The 11,555-nt window shown below is 37.1% G+C and overlaps 2 protein-coding genes across 2 annotated transcripts; both read right to left on the reverse strand.

Annotated features, from left to right (window-relative positions):
• Position 1: 1 nt before the first annotated feature.
• On the reverse strand, positions 2 to 2,404 carry LOC121234572 (chloroplastic import inner membrane translocase subunit TIM22-2; the record flags this gene model as incomplete). Its single annotated transcript, XM_041130541.1, has 5 exons — positions 2 to 410; positions 631 to 684; positions 760 to 832; positions 989 to 1,053; positions 2,143 to 2,404. Coding segments are annotated over 5 exons (714 nt in total), but the record flags the coding sequence as incomplete, so codon positions are not given.
• Positions 2,405 to 2,989: 585 nt separating this feature from the next.
• LOC121234571 (kinesin-like protein KIN-12F) lies at positions 2,990 to 9,746 on the reverse strand. The gene is made up of 17 exons (XM_041130540.1): positions 9,330 to 9,746; positions 9,152 to 9,214; positions 8,927 to 9,052; positions 8,590 to 8,673; positions 8,304 to 8,429; positions 8,154 to 8,213; positions 8,019 to 8,072; positions 7,837 to 7,929; positions 7,582 to 7,677; positions 7,196 to 7,344; positions 6,473 to 6,622; positions 6,138 to 6,267; positions 5,079 to 6,050; positions 4,896 to 4,991; positions 4,677 to 4,814; positions 3,815 to 4,588; positions 2,990 to 3,594 (listed from the first exon to the last, which is right to left on the reverse strand). Exons 1-17 carry the CDS (start codon positions 9,612 to 9,614, stop codon positions 3,346 to 3,348), a joined length of 3,645 nt encoding a protein of 1,214 aa, XP_040986474.1. The 5' UTR covers positions 9,615 to 9,746; the 3' UTR covers positions 2,990 to 3,345.
• Between the last annotated feature and the right edge of the window lie 1,809 nt (positions 9,747 to 11,555).

Raw genomic sequence — 11,555 nt, forward strand, 5'->3', positions numbered from 1 at the left:
ATGAGCCAACCAACAGTTTATAATTCAATTTACGGCAACAACTAAAAATCTACAGTGTACATCATTACCATGTCTTTCCAACAAAAGGCAAGAACTGGACGGCTAGAGATCAGCAAAAGATCAAAGGAACAAAAACCATTCCAAAATTTCTTAGGGAGCTGTGGGAAAAGCGCTCCTATTGCGGTTCTTCAAGGACTTGCAAAATGCGGAGAAGGCCCCTTTCAGTTCGTCTGGAAGAGGGAGCTGAAGTTGAAGGGGAAGAACCAAAGGTGGACATGCGCCATAGTGCTCACTTTTCTCTTTTAACGAAAATGGATGTGCAAGTGCTGGCTGCTGCTTGTTAAGCCCTTCAAGGATAAATGAGAATGCCCCAAAAGTGACGCAGCTTTGAAGAAGAGCTTGGGGAGCACCTGCAAAATCATATAGAGTGAAAATAAGGCCCAAGGAACATAGAGTTGTACCTGTAGGAATTCTACATTTTCACACGCACTAACAGTGATTATTGAACCTTCGGCTAAGACATTCCAACTTGTATGTCTATACCACATGAAACACGGCCAATTATGCTTCAAAAAAGTCCAGTATGATTCACGTCTTATTTTTAACCTAATGGATCAAAATGTAGGATACCTGGAAAACTTAAAGCAAGACCAGTGCAACATCCTGCTACTCCAGCATTAATAACTGCAGAGAAAGAATGCATGATTAAACGACAAGAAAATGTATAAATGTGAAAGTACAAGTTCTATGATACTATACCATCATCTTTTCCACGCAGCCTCTTCAAAATGCAGACAACCAAACTATGTACTCCAGACAAAACTGCAAACGTCTGAAGAGGAAGGACAGGGACAGGAAAAAGAAGAATTAATAGCTCTGAAATCAAGGGGAATATACATTGCAAGCCATAACAAATCATTAGAAAAGCGTCCAAACAAAGGTTCTGATTATTTAATCAAACTAGAGGAAAATTCTGGGATTTTCATACTTTGGCGGAAGATCCTGCCTCTGCAAAGGATCCTTTAAAGCCTTTCTTCTTGACCAATCCCGCACCTAGAACATAACATATCCTTCACTTCAGTTAAGAATTTTTTTTTAAAAAAATTCTAATTGACATATTTTGTTATGACCAAGGCTCAGTTGACAATAAGGTTTTTTTTTTTATAAGTATTGACAATAAGGTTTTTTTTTTTTTTTTTATATTAGTATTGACAATAAGGTTTTCAGATATCCTATAGAGGAATCCTTCCTCAAGATCCACATCAAGAACTTGAGCTCAATCATATTAACTTATCTTCACAGGATACACAGCCTGTACATTTCTCTCCCCCGTAGCATCAACAGAGTGGGCCATTAATAAAAAATCAATGTGGCTTTAGTTTGTGAAGAGTCACGAGCACTATTGACTCTGCTTATATCAGTCACTTAAGACCTTCTCCACCTAGACTCTACAAAATGGGATGGCTTCTTCTGGTCTCATTGAGAATATTCAAATCTACTTATATATATATATATATATATGTATGTATGTATGTATGTATGTATGTGTATAAGAATGATTCAAATCTAATTAGAAGTACCATCGCAGTCACTTTGAGAACAATTACATGAAATTACTTCTCCGGCCTGAACCAAACCAATGAATCCATTAGATATAATGCAATATGGATATTGTTTAATCGTAGATACTAGATATGAGATTTCTCTATGAAAGATAAAAACCAGAGTTTGTAGGATGGGAATGATGGTTCAAGGAAGTGGAACCCATGACATAATTAATTTAATAGCCAAATTACATATCTTCACTCGTCATGTTAACGAACCTAAAACTAAAACGAATGCCACAGTTTAACAACTCGGGCATGTGTGAAAATGCATAATTACTTGTTAAAATAAATGCATAATCGAGTATAACAGACCTAAGAGAAAGCACAAATAAAAATTCAAAATGAAATAAACACCCCTTCAAACGCAACCAAAGCATATCCAGTTACCCAAATAAATTAATCAACAAATCCACAATCACACACAAACCCTCCCAATTTTATCAATTAAAAATTAACTACAAACACAAAAAAAATTACGCAATTACACACGCATGAACATATATATAGCAGAGAGAGACAGATGGAGAGAGAGGACCATATCCGAAGATGGAGCCCATGAACGCTCCGCCGATGGAATCGCCGGCGAACCTAAGGAGGCAGACAGCGGGACCATTAGGAGCGGGTACCAACGCGTCTGGTGAGTTATTAGAGTTAGGGTTTGGATTGGTCTCGAGCTCGGTATCAGACTGATTCTTCGGAGAATCCATCGTCGCCACCCTATCTATCTCTCTGTATCGCTCGCTACCTACCCTTTTTATTAGCAGTCGAATATCGAATCTTACTTCTCGGGGTCTCCTTTAGATATCTTTGGAACGACGTCGTCTCTTTTAGATAATCTTCCGAGAATCGGAACGACGTCGTGATAGACACTAGACTCGACAAACCTGAACTGTAAAGGCTACTTTATTGCACTTGTTAAGGCGAATGATGGTGCGTGCGTGATGCAAAATACTTGTAAAGGCTAAAGCTGAAACTTCCGGTGGCGAAACTTTCTCGACTTGACATCTTTTAATAAGGTGGGCTTGGCTCTCTGGAACTCTCATCACTCTCATCATCAGTCTCATCCCAGGCGACTTTTGGATACAAAAATACCAAAAAATTAAAATTTACTCTAACAACAGAAATAGAAAGTAAAAAAAAAAAAAAAACTGTGCTTTGGGGTTTGGAAGTATAAAACAAGTTGATTTGGTTGGAGATTCATTGTTCTTTCAAAGAGTCTCCAAAATACCAAAAAATTAAAATTTACTCTAACAACAGAAATAGAAAGTCAAAAAAAAAAACTGTGTTTTGGGGTTTGGAAGTATAAAACAAGTTGATTTAGTTGGAGATTCATTGTTCTTTCAAAGACTCCATACCTGAAGGAGCAATGCACTTGAAAAACATCAAATAAAAAGGCTTGTAAAGACAATTTCAAACGAGCCCTAATAATCTTTTGTAATGAAGGATCCTGCAAAAGCTCATTTCTTTTAGCTTGCTAAGGTTTACCCACAAAGTGCTCAGTCCCACATCTATCTTTAAAGAATAATTCATGATTTTCCAGAAAGAGTCACAAAAAGAATAAATTCCTCTCAACATAATCACACCAAACATACAAAAAGGTTTTAAACCAACAAATAAGAGTTGCATGATCTGTACAATGCTTGGACCCGAGTAGGGTCGCCTGATGCAAACCCAACACACAACAAATGCCAATCACCTCCAACTCTCTTAGTAGCTGATTTTAACTTTGTATGGAGAATTAGTAATGCTCTTGATATATTGCACCAAATTCTGCTCTCCATGCCTGATCATCATCTGGATATGGGAGTGTGTTGCTGTGTGCAACGTCAGAATCCTCTCGATATAGCGGTTGCAATGCAGATTCTGGCAATTTGCTCTCTGCAAGATACTGCTTCATGGTGATCATCTCCATCTTGTGTTTTCTTTTGAGCTTCTCCATTTGCTTCTTTAAATTTTCGTTGTCTTCTTGAACCTTTGTAAAGTTCTCCTGCATTGACGTGAAGATAATAAGAATGAATAACTGATCAGAAAACTTCAAACTCTTAACCCCACCGCCCACCACCCCCCCCCCCCCCCCCCCCCCCCCCCCCCCCCCCCCCCACCAACAACAACCCTACTAAGAGAGTTGGCCCCTAATGGAAACTCGGTTATACACAGGCCAATACGACATCAAGAAATATCACACGCGTAAGTGATGGATAAGCTACCTCTGCAATTGATGCTGCTTGTTCAGCTTCTCTCAGCCTAACAAGAAGTTCTCCAGCAGCATGAACAGCTTCTGCAGTGTCCCTTAGTTGGATTCTAAGACTCTTGTTCTCCTTTTTCAACATTTCTCTTTCCCTCTCCCTCTCCACCCTCAATGCAGAAAGCTCTGCAGCAAGGGATTTGGAAAAACGAGATCCATGACCATTCTTTCCTGCCTTTGCAGCTGCCCTCTTCACCTCTGCTATCCCTTCCATGATTGCACGATGCTTAGCAGTCAAGTCGTTATACTTTTCTTGTAGATCAGCATAGTGTTCGACCATTCTAGCATGCCCAACGACCGCTCTGTGAAGTGCATCATCCAACTCTTCAGTGCACCTCTTCTCTACGCTCAGCTCCATCTCCACCTTCTCTGCACGTCGCCGGTGTGATTCAAGGTCAATTCTCAGTTCATCAGTTAAAGAAATCCACTCACTCTCCATTTCTGTCCATCTCTGTCTTTCCTTCTCTAGTTCTTCTTCTTCTTCCTTACCACTATCTAGATGATCTACAACACTTTTTCGTAGTTGAATCGATCGGGACAACAAAGAGGATCTCAGTTTTTCTGTAGACCTGTTAAGAGATGCCTCAGAATATGACTGTAGCCTGCCTTTTAACCTCTCAATTTCCTCGAGAAGTGCTTCCTTCTCATTCAGATCAAAACATCTGTTCCCAAACCCAGTTCCAATGACTTCCTTTACTTCACATTTTTCATTCTCGACAGTTTTGCACATCAGAAGCTGCACAAACCACCACACGGGAACAATTGGGAACGGATTTTCCAACATTTGAATTTCAAGGTTCGATAGAAAACATAACAAAACTAACCTCGTCCTCCTTCAGTACATGATAATCATTGTTTATGGCATCCTTAAATGGTACCATTTTGCTCTCTGCAGCCTTGAGACAAAGTGTATTGCTTTCTTGATCATGCACTTTTTCCTTCTCAAGTTTGTATTGCTCTACCTGTAGAAACTCGGACCGTCAATAATAAATTCCACAATATAAATATTCCAGGCTTTATGGAGGACAGAAAATTCTTATTACCAGTTCATTCAACTGCTCTATTTTGGCAGCTTGCTCCAAACAAACATTTTCAAGAACTTCTCGCTTGACAAATTTTATCATTACATTACCTGCATCCTGAAACAGTAGAAGCAGCAAACTGATTTAACAAAGAAGAATGGATTACATTATAGCACACTAGGCAGAAATTAAGTTTCGCCATACTTTTGGCACTTCTTCTGTCAGTTGGGTAGGACTCTCTGCCTCATCAACTGCTGCAATCCATGTCTTCAAGCTATCCTGGACCTCATTAGAACTCTTCTCAAATATTTTCTGTCGGCAAGATGCGCAAATGAAAGAAGAAGATGGTTTCCCATCTGGTAGTGCCTTGTCAACTTCTGGACAAGGTTTCAATGCCAAGTGCTCAAATGAGAAGGAAACTGAAGATTTGTTTACTGCTGAGTTCCGCTGGTGATAGTCAATGATCTGTAAGCCTCTTTGTAGGCTAGCAGCCAAGGTGTCGGTGGGGCCTGTACATGTCTTGCTTGACTGCAAAGAAGATCGGATGTGCTCAACCTGTTTAAGTGACTGTCTTAATACATCCAAGTTTAACTTTGAACTTTCTGGCACACTGTTCTGACTTGCTAGACTTGCCATATTCATGCTTTTCCTTGCATTTCTAATTCTCGGAGATTCAGACAACGTTGGGTCTTGGAGGACTGGGGACTGACAACATGAGCTAATTGAAATGCTCCTTATGGATGCAAGATCAACAGCTGTTAAAGTGTTACAAGCACTTACAAAATTATCTTCTAAAGCATCATCAGCCTTTTGAGGAAGCTCACTCCAAGGCTTTTCCATACCGATTTCTTCAATTTTACTTTCTGCACCCAGCATGTCTGTCTCACAAGTTTCATCCATAGAATAAAATTCAATGGAATCCCCATTAACAGATGTGTCTCTAATACTCTCTTCAGAACCATGCAGCTTATCTAGATGCTGACGAATTTCTCTTACATCATCTTCATCAGCTTTTATCTCTTCATCAGAATCATTTTCCATAGGGGCTAGAATCAAAGAGCGGTTAAGGCTTACTCTCAATTGATTCAAGCTTTCACGTACATTTCGTCCTTGAAAATATCCATTTCGAGTCCCTACTGGTACACATGCATTAGACTTAGCTCTAATAAGTTCTTCCTGAAAACAAAAAACAGAAAATAAAAAGTAAATTTATCAACTTCAAAGTAAGATTTTAATTTAAACTTCTGCAGGAAAATTTAATACCTTCAGCTGACGAATTTTATCACTCAGACCATTAACATCATCCTCTGTTATTTCATTTACTACCGGCTCATTTCTAATGAATTTCACTCTCTGTCCGAACCTGAGCGTTCTCAGTGTATCACTACTATTTCTGCAATGAAAAAAGCAGAACCTTTATTTCAGAAAGAAAGTCTGAAATCTCAAGCTTTGTTTCAAAATAGTTTTGAAAATTTGTTCTAAAATCCCTCTCTTATGAAAATGACCTGGTCTAATGATGATGTGTGTGAAACAGCAAACTGTTCATAATTGTTACTTAGGTTCTTTAAAAAAAATTATTAGTAGTTCAAGTCATCTACTTGTTTTCTGGGTGTATGGCGCAGATAACTGTGAGTTTGGCATTGCCACCGAATGATTCTTGCAGCAAATGTGTTAAACAGGAACCTCTGTATGGCACATCCTCAGATTTTCCAGACTGAGATCCTTTTGCAAGAATATTCACCAAGTGCCTGCACCAATAAGAGAACAGTGATTATGAAACACTGTTTTTAAATCCAACCATGACCAATATTTAGGCCTGCAATAGAAAACTAACTGACAAATTCTAGCAACTCGAACCAAGTATTGCAATTGCAAATTTTGTGCCTCAATTTAGCAAACTTTCAGGACAATTGATTTAAAATTATAAGTTATTCATTGTATTAATTATAAAACATAGTATCACGTGGCCTAGCACGCATTAAAAAATATAAAAGTTATTATTTAAAGTTTTCTTCAATAAAATGGTTTTTATATTTTTTTTTCTATATAAAATAAATTAAAAACATCCCACTACTAATTTTGGGGGCCTTGTATAGGGTGGGGCCTTACCCCGGCCCTGAGTATTGCATTGTTTTATTGTAAAGATATCTTTAGCATGGCTAAAAAGGTAAGGTGTTATCCAGTGTCACACAACAATTTTGGAAAAATATGAAAAAGACCATAGACCAACTGCAGGGGTAGAATCAAACCCATCATCTAAGCAATAATCTATAAAAAAGATATCTCGAGAAACAAAATTTTACGAGGTTGATGTATCATACCCAAGTTGTGATAAGGATTTCTTTAAATGTTTGCCTTCCCTTGCACCTTGTCTACCCGCATCATCAACTTTATTTCTATCAAGTCCGGCAAGATCAACAAGGCTGATTCTGCTCGTTTTTGAATTATTAAAACACTTGGACGAGGTTCCCTACATCATTAATTGATAAAATAACACATTGAAGTGATTGAAAAAAATGGATCGTAGTACCTAATAAGAGCAACAATGGTCAACAAATGAATCTATGGTTCCATTAAATTCCGAGACTACAATGAAACCTTCTGTCCGAGGGAAATGACATCCCATGAACATGTCTATCACAACCAAACAACCTCTTTCGCAGAATAAAATAACAAACTGATAGTTGAGAGAAATATCCAATGTTACCTTGCACCATGACTCGATGACGAAAGTAAAAACAATATGGGACCTCGAGCTCTTAGAATTTGAGCTAGTTGCTCCAACTTTTCTACTTGAAAGGCCCTACATCATATACGCACAAGTTAACCAAACAATACACCAAAGGAAAATCGTTGTAAAGTGCAGAAATATGCCAATAAACTCATCGCATGAAAAAAATTTAAAAATCCAAACTTTGGGAATAAAGTTGATACAAGAGAACTTAAAATGATGCGTGCATACCTTGATCAGGAGTTGTATCACATCCTCATAGCTAGTCACATATTCCTCGGTCAAGGTCTCGATATGCAATCCATTTTTCGCATCATCCTTTATCTGGAATATTTTTTTTACCAAACTCATCATTATTATTAAGTGCATAATGATGATATAACTACAAATATAAAAGGACCACAAATCTTCACCTCAAGGTTTCGCTGCATTGGGTCAAGTAGATCCCCAATTCTTTCATTGTATATCTGTGATAATAAATCAATTAAACAAAAATATCTAATTAAGAAGAAGAGTTATCACTCGAGATTTTCAAACAAAGCAAATACCTCAAGAAAAGAGCAACGGCACTGATAATTTGTCTGCTTCCCTTCAGAGTTCTCTTGCTCCTGTAGATACAACAATTAGAGTCAAACAGTCATGAAACACATCGACATTGCTAATGTCCGCTTGCAATAAAATTTAGGAACAAAACATACCCTGTGAATCTCGGAGAACAACATTTGGAAGATGCGAGGAACAATGCCCCGGTGACTACTTGCTGAAGGATCCTCAACCATGGAGCTTGGCGGACCCCACATTGTGTATGTTTTTCCACTTCCAGTCTGGTGAAAATTCAACAAGGTGACTTTATTGCTAGATACACTGTCAAATAAACACTTTTTTCTCTCTCTTCTCTTCTTCATGGAATCGAATAAATCCATTAACCATGCAAGTCAGTTTGCTCTAAGGAAATGTTATTTATGAAATACAATCCATAATTACCTGTCCATATGACAAAATGGAAGTATTGTAACCAGCTAAAGCATTTCTCACCAAAGGGACTCCAACTAACTGGAATACATCTTCCTGGTAATCAGAAAAGGAATCACGTAAATGAAAGTTTTCTAGCACTTTCTAATGTCTCACAAGTCAACTCGGCTGAAAATTTCACATAAACTCTACTGTTTCTAAAATATTCAATTAGGTGCAGGTTTTATGTTTAACTGGGTATAAAATGACAAATAAACGAGGATTCAGATTAAATTTCTTTAAAAGAACCAAATCATTGCTCAACTTGAATAAAAATAGAGAAATATAAACTCCGGATCAAGCTGCATACCTGATTCGCATTCGAATCAATAACCGAATCGAATGTAAATTTCCGATCTCCAACAAACAATGTGTCCGAAGAGACCTTCTTAACCGTCCGATGCCCTTCATTATCAGGTCTAATTCTCACCACAACCTATAAAAAAATTCAAATTAAAATTATCATCCCGAACGCTAACATGAAGTTATAAAAAAGAAAACAAAAACGAAATTTCAGGACTATCAGATGAGATACCTTTACTGGTGGATCCGGAGGTGCCAATACTTCACACTGACCGTCCAATCCTCCAATCTCATCCTAAAAGTTCAACATTCTCAAGAGTAAATCTACAGGGTTTACTTAACTGGCTTCAAAAACTGTAGTATTTTTTATAGTGAACCAAAGAATATGATATAAAAAACACTATCTTTACCTGCGGATCCAGTGGTGCCACTGCTGCACTAGTGATCGGGTGCCGCGAATTCAATATTTTGGACGGTAAAGATTCGGTCGCCGAATGCAAGGATCGGGAATCACCGGTCCGGATATTTGGATCGTTCGGTGGAGTATTCTCGGCGTCGGATTTGGAGAGTCTAGAGTTTGACGAGTAGGACTTGTGCTTGGAGATGGATCTGGGAAGGAGGTTTCGGATCGACGAGGCCGATATGGTCCCTAAGAACCGAGTCTCCGAGGTTTCTGAGCTTTGATTGGGCTTCATGCTTCTAGGAGCGAGCGAGCGTGAGAGAGAGGGAGAGAGTAGAAGATTTGAATTCGGGCGTTAGTCGCTTGGTTGCAAGGGAAGGACAAGAACGGTTGTTTGTGGTAAAGGAGCAGAAGATGGCGATTTGACCGTTGTGATATTCGAATTTTTCTTTTTTCTAATACAGATTTGAAATCAAAACTTGTTTTGAATTGATGCAATTACTGAGATACCCCTACTTTGACTCTCGAGACTCCATATGATAGCTATGGACCCACCTCTATTCTATTTTAATAAGAAGCAATAAGTAACGGATCACACAGCAGGCGCTCCCGATCAACGTCAACATCAAAAATTAAATTAAAAGTAGGCGTTAGAGAGGGCAGGGACAAATTCGTCAATCCAAAAGATTCAAACAACCTAGCCGTTGGACTAAAATAATGCTTTTTGTGCGTGTTTTGTTGGGCGCGGGGGGGAGGGGTTCACCAGAAGTAGCAAACTTCCTGTGAGGTTGAGATGACGTAAGCTTTATTTAAATTCATTGGCGTGGACCATAACCTATTCATATTCCTAATTCATGTTGGTCCATGGTAAATCTTCCTTCGTCTTTCATTCTTTCATTTGAGCAATTCCTTCGTGTTTCATTCTTTCATTTGAACAATTACATCTGTTTTACTTTCATTTCACTATATAAAATACGACACTTTTATTAAGGGTGTACAACTAGGTCAGATTTTTTTTCGATCCAGTCTGAAACCCAGAATGAATTCAAACGATTATTTGCCCTGATTACACCTGGGCAGTTGAGAGAAACGCGGATCTGATTACGGATTCAATTTTATGACCAGGTTATCCATACCCAGGTCCTTTTAAAAAAAAAAAAAATCTTACTTACGAAACATAAATTTTTTCTCAAGTCTCTCATACTACTCTCAAGTCCTCTTCTTTTTTCTCAAGTCTCTCAACTGTTTCTAAAAAATATTTTGCATTGTGATGTAACAACAATATTATTTATTTTTTATTTTTTATTTATTTTGTTATTTATTTTATTTTAAAATAAAACTTTTAAAAAGTGTTTAAATTATTTTTTAAAAAAAAATCTGGACAATTTAAACATGATATCATAATTTTTTTTTTTTAAAAAAGTGCTATAAAAATATTTTTAAAATTTTAAACAATTTTTTTAAGTATTAATAAATCCGGTTACAATCCATATATCCGAATTTATAGCCAAAAAAGAAAAAAAAAACCGGATTGAATTCGGTTATCCACCTGGATTATTTCCAGATTAATCTGAGTAGATAACTGCCGGAATTTTAGAATCCGAATTCGGATCCAATTGCACACCTCTAACTTTTATCTCCTTCATATAATCCTTTATATTTTTAAATAATAAATAAAAAAAATTGATGGGCAGTGACTAAGGATGAGTACCAATATTATTGGAGTCAAATTCCCCTAAAGTAGACTCCGAATTTGTGATTTGAACTTTGACTCCAACTCCGACTTGTGTAGGCTCCAACCCGACTCTGACTCCAACTCCAATTTGTCGAAACGTCGCGTAATCGCTTTGAAAAAGAGTATAGTCTATTATTAAAAAAATAATTTTTTCATATGGGTTCTATTTTTTATTCACTTTTTTCAAAACGATTACGCGATGGTTGCACAATTTATGGTTACAAATATATTTTCTCTAAAACTAAATTATTTACTGCTAATTTATATTATACTTATATTATAGTGTCTAATTATATTTGATCATACTATAGTATTACATATTATTTCTAGTGTTTAATCACATGTTATTATACTATAATATTATGTGTTATGAACTTATTATATTAGACTTATTTCTATAGTATAACTTATTTCTATACTAGACTTATATTATAGTGTTTAATTGCATGTTATTATATTATACTAATATCTTAACTTATTTAGAACTTATTTCTACACTAG

Source organism: Juglans microcarpa x Juglans regia, chromosome 6D (genome assembly GCF_004785595.1).
Source record: "Juglans microcarpa x Juglans regia isolate MS1-56 chromosome 6D, Jm3101_v1.0, whole genome shotgun sequence".
Classification (NCBI taxonomy): domain Eukaryota; kingdom Viridiplantae; phylum Streptophyta; class Magnoliopsida; order Fagales; family Juglandaceae; genus Juglans; species Juglans microcarpa x Juglans regia.